This window comes from Lepidothrix coronata, unplaced genomic scaffold (assembly GCF_001604755.1).
Source record: "Lepidothrix coronata isolate B3197 unplaced genomic scaffold, Lepidothrix_coronata-1.0 Scaffold105, whole genome shotgun sequence".
NCBI lineage: Eukaryota > Metazoa > Chordata > Aves > Passeriformes > Pipridae > Lepidothrix > Lepidothrix coronata.
Window position 1 is genome coordinate 1,941,689 of NW_016690285.1, and position 22,477 is coordinate 1,964,165.

Here is a 22,477-nt window from a genome sequence, read left to right on the forward strand (position 1 = left end):
TTCTCTGCAGAGAATGTAAAGCTCGCCCTATTTAAAGTTTTGGTTTAGTGAGACACTGAAAAATTGCAGGAACTACTGTGAGTGATTGTAGACTCCCCTGCATCCCTGGAAGTGTCCAAGGCCAGGTTGGACGGGGCTCGGAACAACCTGGGCTAGTGGAAGGTGTCCCTGCCCATGGCAGGGGGTGGCACTGGATGAGGTTTAAGTCCCTTCCAACCCAGACAATTCTGGGATTCTGTATTTCCGTGATTTGTTTCCTGGGTGTTTTCAGAGCTCAGGGAAGCGTGAGCTCCATGCTGGAGTCCGTGTGCTGCCCTTGCTCTGAGTTGGCAGCAGGACAGGCAGAAGCAGTTTGATCCCAGCCTGGATGTGCAAATTCCCACCTCGGAGCTGATCCACCCTGTGCAGCTGCTGCTGATTCACTGCCGAGCTCGGGGATGGGAGGGCTGAGCAGATGGGAAGGAAATCTGCAATCTGGAGTAATTGTGGCTCTCAACAGCTCCTTGCACAACTCCAGTCCACCCCCGGGTTGGGATGAGGCCGCTTCCCATCGCCTGGAGAGGCAGGGAAGCGGCTCAGGGCTGATGGAACCAGCACTGCGAGGAGGAGGAGGAGGGGAGGTGACCATGTGCCACCCTTCCCGTGTCCAGCCATCCAGGGGGACACTCCTGGGCAGAGAGGGGCTCTCTGGGGTCAGTCCCAGCCCCTCTAAATCAGATCATCCTGAGCAGGTGTTGGGAAAAGCACGGAAAGGCAGCATATGGGGTGTGAAATATTGATGTGTGTCCCTGGAATTCCGGGGCCAAAAGCACTGCCAGGAGCAGGGTTTGTGCACAGTGGCTGAGTTTGGTGTGGGGGCAGATTTTCACTGGTATTTTTTTTTTTTGTCTTGGTTTCAACCTCTACACCATTTTCACCTGGTTTTGCTTGTAAATGAATGGAACAGCTTGAGGGAAATAACTCTTTGTCTCCTGTGCTGGTTTCCAGCTTATATTTGAAAGGAGACAGTACCCAGAGATTGATCTGCAGTGATATTTTCTAAGTAGTCTGAAAATCAGATCCTGGATGTTTGCATGTGGAATATCTTGAGAATATTAGAGAGAGTTTGGCCCCCTAAAGGAACTTTCACTTTTGCAAAAGTGGGATTAACAAGAGTGGGAAACTACAGGTCTCCTGCTGCTGATGCTAGTAATAATAATAATGATAAGAATAATCATAATAATTTGCCATGAGTAGGATTATGTGCTCCTTGGTGAATCATTGTAAGGGTTGCAGGGCTGGTTGTGGAGGACTCATCCCATGTGGAATTTTGTGTTCCTTTGTCTGTAAACCTTGGAAGCATCTCAGCATTGCACTGGTGTCCTCAGAGCTTGCTCCCTACCCCTGCTTAGGGGGCAAGGAGGAGGAGAAGAGCAAAGCCAGGAAACCTGTTGCCCACCCTGGAGAGGGTCAAGGCTGGTCATCTGTGGGGTTGGCATTGAGAAGGATCCAGGCAGGGAAGAGGATGCTGTTTCTTGGTATGGAAAGCCAGGAAATGGGATCCTCGAGGCCTCTTTTGGTGTCCTCGAGGCCTCTCTCCCCAGCTGGGTGCCATGAGGTGTTCCAGAGGGACAGGGATGCCAAGGGGAGAGGTTGGGAACATCTTCCAAGGTTCTTCATTGCCCTCTAATGGCAAATGGTGGCAGGGGCATCACCAAGTCCTCACCTCTGCAGGCACGGGAGGGGTGTGGGGATTGAGGGGCTGGAATGAAAGGGGTGTGGTTCACACCCAGAATATCCCCACTGGGGGGTTGGAGAACCTGCTGAAGCTCATAAAGGAGGCTGGGGCTGGTTGTTTTGGAGGGTGGTTAGTTTGGAGGGTGGTTGGTTGGGGGGCTGGTTGGTTGGGGGGCTGGTTGGTTTGGGAGGTGGTTGGTTTGGAAGGAGGCTGGTTGGTTTGGAAGGAGGCTGGTTGGTTTGGAAGGAGGCTGGTTGGTTTGGAAGGAGGCTGGTTGGTTTGGAAGGAGGCTGGTTGGTTTGGAGGCTGGTTGGTTTGGGTGCTGGTGGCCACGTGGAGCTCACGGGGTGCTGGTGGGTTTGTCCAGCAGCTCATGGGTGGGGTCCTGTGCCACCCCTCAGCTTTGCTCCAACGGGCTCTGACCCCTCCACGCCTCTTCTGGGGGAAATTTCACCCCAGACAAGCCCCTCTGGGTGCCTTGTGGGGGCTCCACGTGCCACGTCAGGAATTGTTTCCACGTGGGACTGGGAAGTGTGTGGGAATGTTGGATGCACAGCCCCAGGTGAGGAGCTTGTGCTGTGCCAGTCCCTGGCTGGGTGACCCCCCAGCTCTGCCCAAGGATCCATGGATCTCCATGGATGGTGATGGAGTGAGGAGCAGGGTTTTGTGGGAATGTTGTGCTACCTGTTTGTCCCAAACCTCCCCTCAGAGATGTGCTGGAGGGGCCATGTTACCACAGGGTAACACGGGGTGCCACTGACCCTTGGGCACCAGAGATCCAATTAGCCAATATCCAACCAAGCATTTTCCATCTCTTTCCAAGGGCAGCATTTGCACCTCTGGGTTGAGAGCCTTTTCTTAAAAAAAAATAGTGAGTCTCAGTGAATCTCCTCTGCTGTGGGAAAATACAGGGGGAAAATAATGTGTTTTAATGGACTCTCTTGAACTTGGAGACGCTCGTGCCTTCATTTGCCTGACTGGGTGGCCCTGAGAGGAGACTTGGGGAACATCAAACACAGAGGGATGGAGTGGTTGGAGATGAGGCACAAGGGGTCCAAGGCTCAGTGTGGTGAGGCTGGTCTCCAGCCTTGGAGCATCCCTCCCTCACACAGCTTGGCCGGGTCCCTTCCAGAGGTGCTGGTGGCCTGGCTTGGCAGGAAAGTCATTGTGGTGGAAATGGCTCATTCTGCCTCCTAATCAGTGCAGAGATGAGCAACTGCTGTCGTCTCATTCCATGAGGAGACTTACATGTGCCATGTTGTCCTGCTGGTGGGCCTGGCTGGATTTCGGGGCAGGACTGAGCCACACTCTGGCTCTGTGGGAATTATGAACCACACTTATGGTGCGTTAGTGCCTCAGGAAGGAGAAGACACTGGTGTCCAGCCCTGCTTGTCCATCTCCTTCCCCAGTGATCTCCATCCATGGGCTCTCTGCTCTCCCAGCAGGCGCCGACAGCCTGTGGGGTTCCGATCCCATCGGATGCTCCGTGTGCTCGCCGAGCATTTGTGAATCCTAGGAATGAAACAGCTTAGCAAGGATAACGATAATGATGATAGTAACATATGTGCTGATGCAGAAAAATGTCCTGAATGTTTTTTGGAAGCCAGAGGTTGTTGGAAAAGCCGCGATTTCCTGGTTACGGAATTAATCCGTTTTCCAGATCCGCGTGACCAAGGGATGCATCGAGGTCTTTGTGCGATCCTGTGGAAGAGGAAATGCAGAAATCCAGCACTTCCTCTTGGCTGCTGAAGTAACCCCTCCCCCAGCCCCCATTTTTTTGAATCCATCTGGAAATAAAAGGGCTAATTCTGGATATTGCTGATAAAAGAGGCACAGGAGCGTGTTGTGCTGCTGCATTCGTGCTCTTTCCCTGGATTACAGAATCATGGAATTGTTTGGGTTGGAAGGGATCTTAAAGATATCTCATTCCACCCCCTGCCATGGGCAGGGACACCTTCCACTAGCCCAGGTTGCTCCAAGCCCCGTCCAACCCGGCCTTGGACATTCCAGGCATGGGGCAGCCACATCCTCGGCGATTTTCCGAGTGAAAAAGGGGCCTTTATCCTCGGGAATTAAGTTAGTTTGCTTTGTAGGTGGCTGACAAAGGCAGTGGTGAGTTATTGCTGCTCTGCCTCTCTCCTTTCAGGACTGCAGATAATGTTGGTGCTCACATGAGTCACACAGAGGAGATAAAACAGGTTCCATCGGGATGGATTAACTTTGTTGTGTCTGAACGGCTCAATCCTGGCAGGACCAGGAGGAGAAGCCACCATGTCCCAGTCGTGATGTCACCTCCTGGCTTAGGCTGTTTGCTGAGCAAAGTTTGGCTGCTCAGAGCTGGGGTTTAAACTTTATGTGTGTGTGGTAAAACCCTCCCCCCCCCTCCTTCAAAGAGTGTCAAAGCCTCACCATAAAAATCGGGATTTCGAGAGCAGGTTTGGCCAGGGAGCGGCTGGGAATTGCCAGGAGTGGAGAGGGGGAGCAGGCAGGAGAAAGCAATGACTTTTAGCTCTTTATTTCTGGTTTCTGAGGCACATGGTTTTGCAGAGAAGGGCCTTGGTGTTGGCTGGGAATTGTGGTTGTGGGGACGCTCCCGGGAAGGACCATGAGAGGACTCCAACTCCATGGCATTCATGGGAAGGGGAGTACCAGCCTCCAACCAGCTCCCAGCTCCAGTGGGAGCTCCCAGTCAGTTTTTTGGGAGCAGGAGAGTTGTAACCAGGCACTGAGGGTGATCCAGAAGCTTCAGGAAGCCTTGGGCTGCCCTCTCTGCGCAGCACCAAGCCCTGGTTCTGGCAGCTTCTTAATGAGCCTCTAATGTAAAAGAGTCAAAACTGGATAAACCCAGACAGTCATCACAGCCAGGAAAGGGCAGTTTTAAAGGCTAATCCCTCATGGCTTTCCAAACCAGGAAAAAACCCCACCAAACAACCACTTTAAGGGGCTGTAAAAATCTTTCCAGGACTAGGAGATGTTTCCCACAAGTGGCTCTTGGTCACTTGTTAGGGAAAAGCATTGCTGGTGGCTGATCTTCGTGGATAATGGCTTTAAAATCCTTCAGCCCAAAGGATTCCACTCCATGGGAATAAGCAGCATCTTTTTAACTGAAACTGCTGTAGAGATTGTTACATAAATACATAATTACAGCCAGGTTTTAAGAAAATAAACACAAACACTGAGTATCTGCAGCCCAGACTGCAAAATGTGCTCGTTGAGTCTCCTTAAACGTTTCATTTTGAAGACTCCAACTATTAAAACTGGCAGTTGGGAAAAGCTCCTGTCACTTCAGCAGCTGATTAGTTGGGAAGAGAAATAAATCCTTAAGAGCAAAGTAGCTCCTCTGGAGGATTAGACTAAACCCAGCAGGAGAGAACCCCCCAAAAAGGGAGGGGTAAAGGGGAGAGGGGAGGTGGAGCCTTGGTGGGCTGGGATGCTGCTGTCAGGAGGAGCAGGGGGTTGGAAGTGGATGATCCTTCGGGTCTCTTCCAACCCAAACCCTTCTGGGATCATTCTGTGACCTTTGGCTCGGTGCTCCACCACTTGGAGATGCAAAGAACAGTATTTGGGCATGAATGCCAAGTGGCACAGTGAGAACACTTTGACCTTGGTGGGTTTTGTAGGAAATGATGGGCTTATTCAAGTGCTGCAGCGTCTCTGGAGCTCATATGGAACTGTTGAGGGGGAAATGAGGAATGGTGGTGGTCTCTGAGGTCCAGATACCTCCACAGCTCTTTACTGGCCAACCATGGCCCAGACTCTCATTTACAAAGTGCTTTTTTGTCTGTTTGCCAGTGGGAAGGAGCTTTAAAAGGGGTTAATGGGTGGAAAATGCTGCTAAATAACTTATATTTATGCCCAGTGTAAAACCTCACTGTCCTGGGGGGGCTGTAAGGCTGACTCAGAACGGCCCAGCAGCATCCTGCCAGACTGACAGAGGGGAATTTAGGTTGGATATTGGGAGGGAATTCCTGGCTGGGAGGGTGAGGAGGCCCTGGCACAGGTTGCCCAGAGAAGCTCTGGTTGCCCCTGGATCCCTGGAAGTGTCCAAGGCCAGGTTGGACGGGGCTTGGAGCAACCTGGGCTGGTGGAAGGTGTCCCTGCCCATGGCAGGGGATGGAATTTAAGGTCCCTTCCAACCCAAACCGTCCTGGGATTCTGTGATTCCAGGAAAGGGTCTGTCTGAGCCATGGGAACCATCTGAGAGGAGACTGGCTCCAGGAATCTGTGCTGTGGAGCCAAGAGGAAATCGTGGCCATGGACACCGTGCCGGGGGAGGATGGAGCAGGACAGGCCCTGTCGGTGTCACTGTGGCCAGAGAGGAGCTGTCAGTGAAGAACTTTGCATTTTCTGGACTGTTTTTTAGATAAAAAAAGGAAATGCCAATTCCAGAGCCGTGTTTGGCCCGTAGGTGTGAATGTGCCTGGAAAAAGGATCTGGTTGTAAAAGAGGAAAGGCGAGTCTGCTCCGTGTCCTCAGAGCTCTCACCAGGGCTGAGGGACCAGGGCAGGCTCCTGTGTTCATTTTTTCCTGCTGACCACCATGAATTACTTTTTTTACAGCAAGATAAAAACAGGAAGAACTTGTGGTGTTCAGACAGTTCTGGTGACTGGGCAGAAGAGTCCTGTTCATTCTGGAATAACTTTGGGATAATGTAGTCAAGACTTCATCCTGACCTAATAAAGGGAGGGTTCAGATAACAGTTATAAAATGGGACATTTCAGGAGGAAATTGGTATGAGGTCTTTCCTCAAGGGAAGGGGGGCAGAATAGTTTTAAAACTCTTCCAAGATACAAATAGTATCAGGACTTTTGGTAATGCTCTTCACAGGTTTGGACAGAGCTCACTCCTCATGGAACAACTCGTGTTTCCCAGCAGCTTTGGTGGGATAAACTGTTCTTCTTGCTCATAACGCTGCTCTTTGGTTCATCTTCCTGTGATCCCAACAAGGAATGATGAGTCTTTTTTCCCATGCCCATGCAATGTGGTTTTGGGCTTTTCCCAAGTGATAAAAGAGGTGTCTTGGCTTTTGTGGTGATGGTTTCAATCAAACATGGACCTGCATCCACTTTTCTATCCCTTCTCCTTCCTCTCCTGCAGAGCAGAAACCCCATAACTCCAGATGTGTGTGTTTGTTTGTGTAATTAAAATTCAGAATTGTCCCTGAATATGTAACGTGTATTTTTATGCATCTGATATAAAGATCCAATTCCAGACTATCAAGATACATATAAATATATTTTATTTGCATGCATATCATTCCTAAGGATGTGCATAAATTACATCCTTAGGAATATAAGGCATGTACATATCAAACTATATCCTAATTATATAGTCTTCAAATATATGTGTGTGCACGTGGTTTATATATAGAATAAGTAAATACAAAAGATGTTCTGAAGTGGCTGATGTTTATTCTTGTCTCCTTTGCAGGAAAGATTCCAAGTGAAGAATCCTCCACACACATACATCCAGAAATTAAAGGGCTATCTGGACCCAGCAGTCACCAGGAAGGTGAGGAGCATCCTGTTTCCTCTTGCTGTCCCTCATCCCTCATCCAGGATGGTCCTGGGGGTCCAGGTTCCTTCCTGCCTTTGTGTAAATCCCCTGCAAAGTCTCCCTTCGGAAAGGAACTGGGAATTTGCTGCAGTTTTCACAGCTCGGGGAGGGCAGCAGATGTTGGAAAGCAAAGGACCATCTGACACACAACACAACTTGTTTGAACAACGTCAGCTCCAGTAAAAATTGGACAATTTATCACTGAGCTGAGCTCCAGGCCTGGCTCTTGTGTGGGCAGGGATTAAAACCACTGTCTGAGGGCACTTTGCTCACCCCGGTGAAGGGGCTGTTGAGTTTGGAGTCCTTTTCCCTGGGGATTTGCAGGGCAGAGTTTCAGTGCAGCTGGCACAGTTCACCCCCTCTGGGCTGTGTTTACATGGCACAGCCTCCTCCATCCTTTTGCCTGTTATTTTATCCCAAATAGTTTGGAAATCACTTGTGGGAGACTCAGACACTTCACTCGACCTTTGTGTGTCCCTGAGTGTGGATTCTGTGCTGGGATGTGTTTGAGGCTGGTTCTGAGATTACTAAGCCCAGCTCTGGTGGGTTTGTTATAAAATCATGGAATCACAGGATTCTAGAATGGTTTGGGTTGGAAGGGACCTTAAAGGTCATCCCATTCCACCCCCTGCTGTGAGCACTGGACCAGGTTGCTCCAGCCTGGGCATGGACACTCCCAGGGATCCAGGGACATCCACAGCTTCTCTGGGTAACCTGTGCCAGTCCCTCACAGGGCAAACTTCGGAATATCCTCCAAGATTTTAGACTTCCAGTAAACTTTTATCCCATTTAGAAGTCCGTGGCTGAACCTTTGGGATTTAACCCTGTTGGCCATCAGCTCACATCCTGTGGGACAGCTGGAAGAGCCTCTGGAAAACAACAAAAAGAGGCAGCAGAGCAAATCCAATCCTGCCTTGGACTGGCTCTGCCTCGTCCTCAACAATCCCAGCTTTGTGCTGCCAGAAATAAGCCCTGCAGGAAAACACGGATCCTGACACGGGGCTTCCGTGGAGGTGCTGCTCCATCCCCGGGGTGGCAACAGGGGCCATGGAGAGCCCTGTGCTCCAGCTCGTGTTTCCTAGTGCCCTGGGACAGTGCTCCTCTTGTTGGAGCCTCTGACCATGAGGAGGAGCCTGTTTAGTAGGAACCCATTTAGTTGGAAACCTTTGGATTTGCCGGGGGCCGATCAGAGTTGTTTTGAGCACCCGGTGAACAAGGTCTTTGTGTTTTTCCTCCTGAGGGGTTCTGAGGTTCATGGAGTGTTTGGCTTCGCTCCCTTGAGGCCCACATTGAGGCCTTTCTTATCCTGATGCCTCTCTGAGGGTCCCATGACCAGTGACAAACCCGAAGGGGCCTAAAAATAACCCCTAAAAATAACAAGGAGTTCCTCTTCGTGGTGTTGTTCCATATCACCCGCAGCCTTTCCTCAGCCCGGGCTGTGGGATGGAAAGATTTACACATGGAGATGGGAGAGCTCCTCTTACTGGGATTATTGCTGGGATTGAGGTGGTGTCAGTGGTTTTGCTGCCGATCCCCAGCGTGGCCAAGAGGAGGTGGCTCCAGGCTGCTGAAAGTGTGTTGTTCCAGCTCCTAATTGGGGTTGGAATGGCTCTTCCCGGGAAAACAATTGCTTTTTGGCTGAGCTGAGTTTTGGAGCAGGGAATAAAAAGGTGTTGAAATGACACGTTTTTTTAAAGCAGCTGCAGTTTGGTGGCTCTTGGAGCTCGTTAAGCACCAAATTGGGTCATTAAGGGGCTGAGGGCACTTGGAGTGTTCAGCTGGAAGAGACTGAGGGGGGACCTCAGGGGTCTGCAGCTTCCTCAGGAGGGGCAGCTCCAATCTCTGCTCTGTGTGAGCAGGGACAGCACCCAGGGAATGGCTGGAGCTGTGCCAGGGCAGGGTCAGGTTGGATCTCAGCAAAACGTTCTTCCCCCAGAGGGTGGTTGGCACTGACCAGGCTCCCCAGGGCAGTGGGCACAGCCCCAAAGCTGCCAGAGCTCCAGGAGGGTTTGGACAACGCTTTGAGGGACAGGGTGGATTGTTGGGGTGTCTGTGCAGGGCCAGGGGTTGGATGGATGATCCCTGTGGGTCCCTTCAAGCTCAGGATATTCCAGGATTCTCTGATTGCTCCCTGCTGTGGTGGCAGAGCAGCCTGGCCTTGCTGGGGGTGACAGTTCCATGTGGGAATGTGCTGCTGGTTCCTGCTGTGCCCTCCCAGCCCATGGACCATCTGCCTCTTTAAACATCAATATTTGACCTTGATTTCTGGGGAGGGAAGATTTTGTATTGCTGGAGTTACAATGTGAGAGCTCTGGGGGGGAGAAGGTGCTGGGTTTGTGTGCTCTGGGCTAATTAAAGAGGTGCAGAGAAGCTGAGTCTGAGTCATGGGCAGGGACACCTTCCACTAGCCCAGGTTGCTCCAAGCCCCCTCCAACCTGGCCTTGGACACTTCCAGGGATCCAGGGGCAGCCACAGCTTCTCTGGGCAACCTGTGCCAGGGCCTCACCACCCTCCCAGCCAAGAATTCCTTCCCAATATCCCTTCTCATTCTTCATCCACTTTGGCTCTCATTTCCCTTGTTCAAAAATGAGGATTTGCTAGAATTTATCCAGGTGTTTTAGCACTTTTCCACGGGCAGGGGAGAAGAAGACAATCCTTCTCCAGATGGGAGAGGAGGTGACCTCGTTGTCTCTCTCTACACCTGATTTTGCAGAGGAAGGAGAGGATCTGCTCCAGCCCTCAACAGAGAGTTTGATGCTGAATCAAAGCTTGTTTCATAAAGAAATGTTTATTTATCGACAGGCTTTTAATTTTCTTAATCCTGGAAACTCCAGAATGTCCCCGGGAACAGAAGTGGTTTCTCCACGCGTGTTTTTGTTGACTGCTGGAGTGTTGTTGTTGCATTCCTGGGGATTTGGAAGAGTTCTCAGTTTACCTGGGAACTGTTTTCTTTATTCAATCTGAGATGTTGCTATTCTTTAATAGCACCCCATGACTCTAACTGTTATTTTTGCTGCTCACTCCGTTCCAGAAGTTCAGAAGGCGAGTCCAAGAGTCGACTCAGGTGCTGCGAGAACTGGAAATTTCTTTAAGGACAAACCACATAGGGTAAGAAATTTTGGTGCCTCTGCTCTCAGATTTATTTTTTCACGTCTGCTGATGGATGTCTTTGAGAAAACATCTCTTTGCCTGTCGAGCAGTGATGGCACTTGACTGATTGTTAAAGCCCGTGGGGCTCAGCTGAGCAGAGCTGGGCATCCTCAGGAGAATAATTCAGCTTTAATCCTTTCCTGAGAGGTTCATCCACATCTCTGTGAAGGCTGAGGAGACATTGAAGCAACTTCTGCTCGTGCTCAGCCCGTGGTTGTGTCTAGAATAATAATAGAGCTAACTATATATATATATATTTATTTATTTATTTATTTATAACTTCCCCCTGCTGTTTAATACCTGTAATATGGTGCAGTTCATGAAACCTGGATGGGAGTAAAATTACCAGGGTTTCTCTTCCACAAAGCAGAAAATTCCTCTCAAATAGCCAAAGAATCACCAGAGGTTTAGTTTTTTGTCAGACATCCCATTCCCACTGACGTTCCCACCTCATTTTCCCACACTGAGGATTTCCCAGCAGAGCACTGAGGCACCTGAGCGTGTTGCCCTGTGGATTTGGGATGATGCCCTGTGGATTTGGGCTGATGCCCCGTGGATTTGGGATGTGCAGGAGGAGCTGTGGTGCTGCCCCAGCTCAAGCAAAGAGGCTCCAGGACCAATGTTCATTTATTTGCTTCACTTGGCTGAAGGATGAGCTTCAAATCCACTTTATCGAGCACCAGGCTGGTTATTTTAGCAGGTAAACAGAAAGATTCAAAGCCTGAAGACCAGAATAACTCAGAGGTGATGAATTCCCACCCTGGGAGATTGGGGCTCCCTTTCCCTCCCTGGATCCCCAGTAATTCCAGTGGTACCTCCCCACTCCCAAGGGGATTTTCTTACCTGGTTGGGGTTCAGAGCTGAACTGGGCTGGGCTGAGCCTCTTTGGCCCCCTGGCTTTGCCCCTAAATGGATGGAATTCCAAACTTTCACTTGGCATCTTCAAAATCTTAGGAAGATAATTGACTTTTCTGAATTCTTTTGTGAAACTCAGGGGCCAAAATTCACTGGAACAGGTTAATAGGTTTTAAAAAGAGAAGGCAAAATTACTGCTGGATGCACATCCAGGATATCCATCAGATTATTCTTTCCCTGCTGTGCTACCTCCAGGCTTTTACAGACCTTCAGAGATCAAGATGTGATAAAAACTAAGCCAGGTCCCTGTGACTTTGTGTGTTTGGAGGTGACCATCCCAAAAAAAACCCCCCCTGGGTTTAGTACATTTGTAAAGCCATTTAAAGGGCTGCTTTTTAAAGTCTCCTAAATAATAAAGGGTATTTTAAAAAGCCTTTTTTTTTTTTTTTTTTTTCCTGAGTGAGAATTAAGGTTTTGCTCAGTGGTGCAGCTTGTCCAGTTTATCTGGGAATTCCGGTGGCTTCCCAAAGGCCCTGAAAGGCTCTGCTGTTTTTTTGACAGGTGGGTCAGGGAGTTCCTGAATGAGGAGAACAAGGGCCTGGATGTTCTGGTGGAGTACCTGTCCTTTGCACAATATGCAGTCACGTGAGTAACACATTCCTGGGGCTTTCCTGCCAGAAAATACACGATCCTGGTGGATATTAGGGAATATTTCATCACTGGGAGAGTGGTCAGGCATTGGAAGGGGCTGCCCAGGACAGTGGGGGTGTCACCACTTCAAAAACGAGTGGATGTGGCACTTGGGGATGTGGTTTGGTTGCCAAGGTGGTGTTTGCTCAAAGGTTGGACTTGATGATCTTGCAGGCCTTTTCCAGCTTTAGTAATTCCATGATTCTGGGTCTAAAGAGCAGAGAAAATGGTAACTTGAGTCTGGAATTATTTCACCCCAAGCCTGAATTTAAACCTTGAGATTTTTTATCTCCAGGGCTGCACTGACACATTTTTTTTAGCTTTGGCCTCTGATCATCTCAGGGGTGCATAAAACAAATGTGTGGAAGGCTGGAGGCTCCCTTGGAAAGAGGTTTGGAATCGGTGCCCAACCCTAAGGAATTGTGTTCCTGCTGTGTTCAAAGGGCACATCCACACCCCAGCCACGGCTCACAGGCAGAGCTGGGGGTGTCCTGGGCAGCAGATGTGCTCCAGGAAAACAGGAGGAATTCCAGGGGGGGGCATTTTGCAAGTTGGGAAGGCTGGAAACCAAGTTTTTTCCCTTCTGACATCTGGGTAGTTGGGGGTCACGTTTATTTAGTTGTGTGGGTGATAAATCATGACACGTGTTCTGAAAGCAGAGTGGGAAAATGAGCTTTTGTGAGTTGTTATGTCACAGAATTGGAAGTAGATTTTCAGCAGAAAAATCTAAGTATTTGTTTATTTTATTAATTTTATTTTATTAATTTATTTATTGTCATGGAATCGTCCCAGACTGGTTTAGGTTGGGAGGGACCTTAAAGCCCATCCCTGCCATGGGCAAGGACACTTTCCACTAGACCAGGCCTTGGACACTTCCAGGAATGGGGCATTATATCCACATTAATTCAGGGGATTGTATGTAGCAGATTTTTTTGATATAAAAGTGTCTAAAAAGAAGCCTTAGGTTAAAGATACTGATAATCTATTTTTAGCAAAGCTGCCCTCACATTTATGGTATATCACTGCACAGAAAAGGGATTTTTGGTGGCCTTGCAGAAAAATGAATGAGGGGAAATTATATGTTTTAAAATGTGACTAACTGGAAAAAACTGTGCAGAGCAAAAAGAAGTGTTTAGAGGAAGACTCTCTTCCTAAATTTATACAAATGTCCGCAAGTGACTCGCTGGATTTTTCCCCCCTGACATGGTAAACATGAGTAACAACCTCCAAAGCTGTAAAGGGAACAAGAATTCCTGCTTGGAATAGCAGAACAAGGGGCAGGGAAGGGGCTGGGATGGTGATGGTGATTTATTGCACGTGCTGGGAGATTTGTGAGGCCAACATGGTGTTGGAGGAAACCAAACCGGTGCTTGGACAACTGATTTGTTGAGATGAAGTGGAGAGGGGTCCCAGCATTCCCACTCTTTCCTTTAAGGCAGAGCTGTTCCCTGGGCAGAGCAGCCAGTGCTGGATTTGTGTTGTGTTGAGGTGGAATAATATGGAGCTGTTTGATCCTGGAAGGGTGGAAAATCCACGTGGATGTGGCACTTGGGGACATGGTTAATGGTGGCCTTGGCAGTGCTGGGAGATGGTTGGACTTGATGATCTTGGAGGCCTTTTCCAGGCTGAAAGAATCTGTGATTCTGGGATTTCCTTCCCCCCTCTGGAGCTCATCCCGTTTCCCTGGACTTTACCGTGTCCCTCAAGCCCCACATTGTCTTTAGGTCTCCTTTTCCATCACTATTTCACTGGATCACATAAGGAATGTTATTAACCATTAGCATTCCCTTTACCTCATACATGTTTGGGGTGGTGGTGTGCCCATCCCTGGAGGTGTCCCGGGAAGGCCTGGCCATGGCATTCAGTGCTCTGGGCTGGGGGACAAGGTGGGCATCGGGCACAGGGGGGATCCATGGGCTGGGAGGGCTTTTCCAACCTCAGGGATCACACAGTCCCAGGCTGGTTTGGGTGGGAAGGGCCCTTGGAACAGCTGGTGGAATGGTTGGACTCGATGGTCTTGGAGGGCTTTTCATTTGATTTTGTCAGACTTGGCTTTGTCCGATGACTTTGTGATTCCCCTCAAACCCACAGGAAGGAAAACTCGGGGCACCTCTTGTGTCTGACCTGGCGCTGGAATTCCTCTTCCCTTTCAGGTTTGACTTTGAGAGCCTGGAGAACAGCGTGGAGAACTCCATGGACAAGTCCAAGCCCTGGAGCCGCTCCATCGAGGACCTGCACAGGGGCACCAACCTGCCCTCCCCGGTTGGGAACAGTGTCTCCCGCTCGGGCCGACACTCCACGCTCCGGTACGAGGCCTTGGGATGGGGGGCCTTCTCCCACTGGGGTATCCTCCACCTTCCCGCTTTTCCCAGCAGAGCCATGACATTTCTAGGGAACGTGTGGCTGTGCTGGTGGTGTGAGGTGGGAAGTGCCCAGCTGGTGACACAGGACAGCGTTACACACTTGGGGAAGGGACAGGGATAACTCTGCCCATTCCCAAGGGCAGGATGGCCTGAGGATCATCTCCACCTGTTACAAAGCACAGGGGAAGCCATTCCCTCTTCTCCAAAACATGTCTCAAGGTTTCCATGGGCCCAGCCGGTCTGGGGCTCTCATCTGTGTCCCATCTCTTCCAGCAGCATGTTCCTTCCACGCTGCCACCAACAGGAGCTGTTGTTTTTTTGAAAGGCCACTTCCATCCTTCAAACCTGTGTCCCTCTCCCACCACCCCACGCTTTGCTACGGAGTCTCTCTTTCCCAATCTTGCCTTTTTCTTATTGTTTAATGTGTGGAAAAGGCAGGATCACTTCCCAGGAGTGGTTGACAGACAAGGCTGTTCCATTCCTTGGATGCTCCACTATTTAAACCACAGGGAGGACCTCCCTCAGACTCCAGCAGTGTTACCTGGAGTGCTGGCTGACTTGGGATTTTTTTTGGTTGCTACAGAGCCCTGTGAGTGTAGAAGAGTCCAAAAAAAGATGGAGCCAGTGAGAACTGGCTTCCAGCTTTTTCCTTCCAGCAGAGATTGTTTTGCTTTGCCAGGCAGGTGACCCTTGGGTTGATGCTCAGTGCCCGAGTGGCTCCGGAGCAGTACCTGGAAAATTTAGTTCCCAGCCCTCAGGCAGTGGAGAGGAGGAGACAGGCACAGCTCTGGTAAAGAAATCCAGGCTCTGGAGTGCAGCAAAATCACTTGAGCCGTTGATTTATTATTTTTGTGAGTGTTTTTTGTTTTCTCTGCTCCGTAATTGCTCTGACAGGAATGGCAGAGCCCTGTGCTGGTTCCATCTGTTTTTGGGAGGAGAGCTTGGGATTAGAAATGCCTGAGTCGGGAATACATTACATGTCTCTTACATTGTTTCTCTTCGTTTCCTTCCATCCTTTTTCCTTTCTCACATCTCCCTTTATTCCTCACCTGTTTGATTCCCCGTCTCGATGTCTCCTTCATTCCCTTCTCCCTCTCAAACGCTTCTCTCTCATCCTTCCCTCCCCTCACACACCATCAGATTGGTTTCTCTGCCCGAGCAACTTGAGTTCAAACGCTGCCAGAGCTGCTGGTCAGCCACCTGCCTCTGGAGCAGCTTCACTTGGGGCTCTGCCGATGAGGCTCCCGGCCGGAAAATCCCGTAAGTCCCGAGTGGAAGGTCCTCCGGAGCCGGGGCTGTGCAGGGCATGGAGCCAGGGGCCAGCACTGCTCCCCATGCCGGATAATCTGATATCCACACGGGTTGGTGCTGCCCCCCAGGAGGGTGCCCAGCATCCCAAGCGTGTGGTTATCACATTATAGAATTCCCAGAGTAGTGGCTTCCGTAGGGCGGGATTTTCGCGGAGGACGTGAGACGGGCTTGACTTGGAAGCGAGATCCGAGTTTCCTCTGTCATGCTGCAAGTAGTGGTGTTAGTTTTAGACCTGAAACACAGAGCCTTTGGTCTTTGTCCATCTTACTTCATCTTTTTGTTATGAATAGAGACTTTATTCACACCCCAGACCGGCACAGAAATGGGATTTAACACCCTGTTCTCCAGCCAAGTCCCTCCAGAGCCATCTCAGCACTGGGGCAGTTTAGGCAGAAACTGTGTGGAATTGGCACATTTGGATTGGTCTTTGTTGTTGTTTGGGGTTTTTTTTAACTCTGTGTTCTAAAATGCGTGTTTTTGAAAATGTGTATTTTTCAATACCTGGGGACTGTGTGTGTTTAAAAAAGTAAAAGCTAAAGGTAGGTGGGGAGGTTTTAAGAAGGTTTTTGTATTTTTTGTGGAATTGCTAAATAATTGAAATAGAATCTTTTCCTGAGAGCAAGGTAGGTGCTCATCGAGTGAGGAGGCTGTGCAGGATCATGTTTTTGGGCAAAACCAGGAGGGTCCTGCCCTGCCACTGAGTGGTAAATGAGGATTCTGGGATGTGGACGCCCAGATGTGTCTGTAGGTTCTGCTGTGTGGAAGCTGCTCTTCTATCTTTGTCATGGAAACCATTGAAATGGGAGAGAGGAATCCCAGAATCCCAGGATGGTTTGGGTTGGAAGGGACCCTAAAGCTCATCTCATTCCACCCCTGGCATGGGCAGGGACACCTCCCGCTAGCCCAGGTTGCTCCAAGCCCCGTCCAGCCTGGCCTTGGACACTTCCAGTGATTCAGGGGCAGCCCAGCTGGACTGAAAGATGTGCTCCTCCCTCTTGGATGAGTAAGGAGAAGGCTGTCAAATCTTACCAGGATAATTCCAAATTCTGGAGCTGGCCTGGGGTGGACACGGAGCTCTGTGTGTCCCTTTGGTGGCTCAGCCCATCCCTTTCCAACCCCGACTCCAACTGCCTTCCCAGAGCTCTTTTTAACAGTGCTCAACCCTGCCAATTCCCTGCTCTCTGGGTTTCCTTGGCAACTGAGGGCTTTTTCCTGAAGAGGAGGCACAGGGATTTGGGAAACCGACTCCAAAACGAGGGCAGGAGGATAAAAAAGGGGCTGAAGCTTCGGGGATTTTATTGCTGCTTTTTTGGGAGAGGGAGCATTGCTGAGAGTCAGAGTCTCCTGTCAGATAAATATTAATGCAGCCTTTGCAGGGGCCCAGCCCATTAGAAATTCCCTTTCTTCCCAGTCAAATACTGGAGTTTTTAATGTGGATTGAAGTGAGAAACTTCAATTCTTCAAAATCTCCACGAGGAGAGAAGGATCCAGGCCCAGGGAGCTCAATCCATAGATGGGCTTTGAGTGCCTTCACTAATTGGACTTTAATTTGACACGGCTTCCTGTGCTACAGTCCTTTAAATTGGGCTTTGCCATTAACACTTTCACTGCTCAGGGACCTGAGAAACATCCTTTTGGTCAGATGTTTCCTCATTTAACAGAGCATGTTTGTGATCAGCTCTGAGGGATCAGAGAAAGCCCAAATTTGTGGGATGTGCCAAAACCTTCCTCCTCTAAAGCCACTTTCTGCTGTCAGGAGGACGTTGATAATACAACCCCCCCCAGTTTCCAAACCACCACCAATCCATTTGCAGGAATGTCGCCCAAAACCCACCCAACCCCAAGGAAAACCAGCAGTCCCAGCCCATGGAGAGCTGGGCCAGCTGCCAGGGGGTGGTGAGATCCATCCTGGGCTGCCCTCTGCTCTCCAGGGAGCCAGGGGAGAGATGAGGGGCTTTTTTAGCAGAAAACGAGGTAAAAATGAGAGGAGAGAGCAGCTGTAATTGGAATTAATGTGGTGCATTGTAAATCTGCATTGGATTGGGCACATGTCATGGAATCTCAGAATGAGTTGGGTTGGAAGGGACCTTAAATCCCATCCAGTGCCACCCCCTGCCACGGGCAGGGACACCTTCCACCAGCCCAGGTTGCTCCAAGCCCCGTCCAACCTGGCCTTGGACACTTCCAGGGATCCAGGGGCAGCCACAGCTTCTCTGGGCAACCTGTGCCAGAGCCTCCCCACCCTCCCAGCCAGCAATTCCTTCCCAATCTCCCATCTCTCCCTGCCCTCTGGCAGTGGGAAGCCATTCCCTGTGTCCTGTCCCTCCATGCCTTGTCCCCAGTCCCTCTCCAGCTCTCCTGGAGCCCCTTTAGGCCCTGCAAGGGGCTCTCAGCTCTCCCTGGATCCTTCTCTTCCCCAGGGGAACCCCCCCAGCTCTCCCAGCCTGGCTCCAGAGCAGAGGGGCTCCAGCCCTGGGTGCATCTCCATGTCCCTAAGGAAATAAAAATGATAAATCAGTTATTCTTGAACAGAAAGTTCTTCTGTTAGATGTGGGTGAGAAAAGAACCCTAAAACTCTGTATTTCAGCACAGGATTAGCCTTGGGTTTAATGGTTGTCTGTTTTCCCACATGGCTGCAGAATCCCAGCTGTGGAAATCCTGGATCTTGCATTTTTCCCCCCATCCTCCAGCAGCATAAAGTCCCAAAACTATGGAGTAACTCCTTCCCCACGTGTGAGAGGGTCCAGAGTGGCAGGAGGAACCCATTATCCACTGCAGGAGCTTCCACACACTCAGCTTCTCTGCCCCTGCTTTTTTTTTGGGAGAAGGGGTTTATGGTTCCCCTCTAAAGGAGGGGCCGAGGAAATAAAAAGAGGAACCATCTGAGTTGAATTAGCAGGATAAATATACTCGTGGTGACATAATCCTTGACCTGCAGCAGACAGGAAATCAAACCCAACGAGTCATCCAAGCTGCTGGGCTCGGCCAAGTGTTCAGGAACCAGGAATGAAGGAAAAGCAAGGAGAAGCTCAGCCACCCTTCCCTTGGCTGGAGGGAGGTGTCGGAGCTCCCACCAGCCTGCCCTGCTCTGGGGAGGGAGCAGAAACACTGGGAATTGTTGGGATCACCACTGATGCAGGGGAAGCATCTCCAGCCTCGGCTCTGTTGTTGTTGTTCAGGAGTTGCTGTGCAAAATCTCGTGAATTTTTGGCACTCGGGTCCATGTGAGGGGATTTGCATCTGGGGAAGGGAAGGGATGGAAATGTAGGGATTGGATCTGCTCCTCAGGGCAGGTTCCATGCCTGGGTCTCACCCCAGTGGGACACTGACACGGGTGGGAGTGGGAATGTGCCAAGGGGCTGGAGCCAGGCTCTGCTTGGTGATGCCAGGCAGTAGGAGAAGAGGGAACGGGCACAGACTGATGCCAGGAAGTTCCACCTGAACGTGAGGAAGAACAGTGAGGTGACAGGTTGCCCACAGAGGGTTGGAGTCTCCCTCAGTGGAGATATCCCAGAATGATGTGGACACAGCCCTGTGCTCTGTGCTCTGGGATGGCCCTGCTGGAGCAGGTGACCCACTGTGGGCCCCTCCAACCCGCCCTGTGGGCTCTGAGTGTCACTGCCTCGGGATTTGTGGGAAAGGCAGAGGAGCTCAGGGATGGAGCTGTGCCTTGGGACAGTCCCCACGGGGAGGGTCATCTGGGGATGTGGGAGGAGAACAAAACCTCTGCCCCTGGCTTTGCCCGTTCAGCTGCTCATGAGGATCCCCCCAGGGAACATCTCCAGGCTCCAAACCAGCAGCTTTCCTGGCTGGGGGCAGGTGGGGCCGTATGGGATCTGTGCAGCCCTGCTGGGTTTCTGTGGGGCTTTTCCACCTCTCTGGAGGAAGGGAGTGTTGGCTTCACCTCAGACCTTCCTTCTGGTGCCCACATTGCTCTGCAGTGCCAGGTTGTGATTGGAGGATCACAGTTTGGGTTGGAAGAGACCAATCTGGAAATGCCAAATTCTGGCTTTATCGTCATCTTTTATTAGTTTAAGGAGACTCTTCCCATTTCTTAACTGTCAGATGGCTAAAGGCATTCTGAAATTTAGGAGCTGGTGCACTGAGGAAGTTTATTCTCCTATCAGTTCCATGATTAAGATCTCATTAATCTGCTGATTTAAAATGTGAAGGAAAAGAATGTCTGCAGCCTTTAGTGGTTTAAAGCTGAGATAAGTCGTTGTAGGGATAATCTCTGACTGGAAATGACTTTAAAATCCTTTTATTGCCGGGTTTTCTCACTTGGAGAAATGAATGTCTGAAATGGGCTGGTGTGGTGTGGTTCCACATTCTCCAGCCAGCACTGGCAGCAATTCCACACTTCCCAGTTCAGACTCCCAGTTGAAGGCTGCTCTGCTCCTCTTTTATCTCAGGAAGGGACATTTGGGAAGTGAAGGAGTCCCTGGGTGCAGGGTCTGTGTGGGCAGTGAGCTGATCCATGGGGAAGGAGGCAGGATGGTGGGACAGTCCTGGCTGCAGCTCCTTGGCAGCCCCATTCCCAGCAGGAGCTGCCAGAGTTTCCAGGTGCAGAGCCCCAATCCAAGGAGCTTGGAGCCATCAGCCTCATCCTGTCCTGGTTCTCCAAGGCACAATCCTGGTCCCATCCACAGGATCCACTCCCCAAAATTCAGCTGAAACCACCCTCTGTTCTCAGCCAAAACTGGGTCAATCTTTCCCAGAGCCCTGAAATCCTCCTGCAGTGCCCTGAGCTGATTTATTCATTCATATTTATGGGAGGGGGGGGAAAGAAGTCTTTTGATTGAATCCTGCTTTGAATTTTGGGATTTCTTTCATCTTGGCACTGCTGGAAAATGAAAGCCAAGGGGAGGAGTTGCTGAAGGCTGAGGGTTGTGGGCTCTCCATGGGCAGAGCTCCACGACCCCCCTCGTTCCTCTTGGTTTGGACATTTGAAGGGAGGGAATGTGGAGGTGTTTGTGTCAGAGAGTAGTGAATCACAATAATTCAGTGTGGTATTACTTGTTTATGTCTTTATTATGAATATTTACTGTCCCCTGCACTGGCACTGCAGCTCCTGGTCTGTGGAGCCAAACATCTGCATTTTTTGTGTGAACATCCCAGCCCCTTTTCCTGCTTTATTTCCATGAATATTGCCCCGTGTTCACCTGAGAAACACCTTCCTTCTCACCCAGTGGAGGGATATTTCTCTTCCTTCCTTCTCACCCCCTAAAACCAGCCCTGTGGTTGATGAGAGCTGCTTCTCTCTGCAGGTACAACACCTTGCCAAGCCGAAGAACACTAAAAAACTCCAGATTAGTGAGTAAAAAGGACGATGTTCACGTCTGCATCATGTGCTTGAGGGCCATAATGAACTACCAGGTAATTAATTGCCTTTTGACACCACAGAACTTTTTCAGTGTTGGGAGGGGGGAGGAGAAGTTAGGGGTGAATTTGGAAGGTAAAACCGATGCAAATATTTACATTGTCATTATTAAAATGGGAAGCAGCAGGACACAGTTCTGATTTACCTGTGCAGGTGATTTATTGCAGGTGGGAAGGCACAGGTGAGCCTGTGCATGATGTGCTCATTGGGCACTAACTAATTAAACCTGCAGCCAATCAGGTTCTAATTAGTCTCAGCATTTAGTCTTAATGCTTAAAAACAGGAGATTTTTTTCCAGAAGAATCCTTGTTTTTCCTCAGTAAGTGTTTATGGCAGGGCAATGGGACAAGTGGGAGTGAACCAACTAACCCAAAGCTAACCTGATTTTCCTGAGGGTTTTTTTTTCTTCAGTGGGATACAGGGATTGTGCAGTTTGTCCAGGGAGCTCCAAGGATTTGGGATTTTTTGCTAAAACAAGGGAAGCCTGTGGGGAACACCTTTCTTAGGAGTTCCTGAGGGGTGTAGGAGGTGTTTGTAACCCCCCTCTGCCCTGGGGGGTACCAGCTTCCTGGGATTTACAGGGATTGGGAAGGAGACAAGCCACAGTCCTAAAAACCAGTGGAGTATTTTCCAAAGGAATTCTGTTTTCATTTTTGGAGAGTAACAACAACTGAACTTCAAAGTCCTCTTCAGGGAGTAAATCATGCACTTGACTGTCACAATTAAAAAGGGGCTGGAGGGAGAAAAGGACAAGCAGAGGGGCTGGAAATAATGTAGGAGCAGCTCTTTTGTTGGCTGACATGGCCAAAAGGAGTATTTTCAACACTGCCAGTGGCAGGGAGTTGTAGGATCATGGAATATCCAGAGTTGGAAGTTTTTAGGAACGGTGGGAGGATGAAATATTTCGGTTTAACCAGTAAACTCCACGAGGTTTTGTTTGGCTTAAAGAACTGCCACGGGGGTCTGGTCAGGGTGGTGGGATTTGTTGGGTTCCTGAGTAATAATTTGGGGTGTCAGAACTGCAGCAGGACTTTCTTTCCCTTCTGTCCCCAGTATGGATTCAACATGGTCATGTCCCACCCCCACGCCGTCAACGAGATCGCCCTGAGTCTGAACAACAAGAACCCCAGGTAGGTGCTCTTGCTTTTGGAGAGTTGGACAAGCAGGTAAGTAAAGAGGACTTGGGAAGGGGTTTTCACCTTCAAAAGGGTGTGTTTGTGCACAAACCTGTGGCAAAAATCGGATTAAATCTGTGTAGTGGTGCAGGTAGATGAGCAGTTGTTGTCTGATTCCAGTGGGTTCGGGAGCTGCTGATTCTGCAGCTTTGATAATGGCTTTGAACTGACAGGGGGGGAATTTGGGTTGGATACTGGGGAGAAATCCTTCCCTGTGAGGGTGGGGAGGCCCTGGCACAGGTTGCCCAGAGAAGCTATGGCTGCCCCTGGATCCCTCGAA

General features: G+C 50.1%; 1 protein-coding gene across 1 annotated transcript in view; it reads left to right on the forward strand.

Moving 5' to 3' along the window:
- FMNL2 (formin like 2) overlaps nt 1–22,477 on the forward strand; it is a 129,396-nt gene that overhangs the window by 75,879 nt on the left and 31,040 nt on the right. Inside the window, exons 3-8 of the mRNA XM_017823713.1 lie at nt 7,148–7,228; nt 10,305–10,381; nt 11,840–11,923; nt 14,122–14,274; nt 20,910–21,018; nt 22,076–22,152. Of these exons, the coding sequence (XP_017679202.1) occupies nt 7,148–7,228; nt 10,305–10,381; nt 11,840–11,923; nt 14,122–14,274; nt 20,910–21,018; nt 22,076–22,152 (581 nt within the window). The remainder of the gene's footprint in view (nt 1–7,147; nt 7,229–10,304; nt 10,382–11,839; nt 11,924–14,121; nt 14,275–20,909; nt 21,019–22,075; nt 22,153–22,477) is intronic.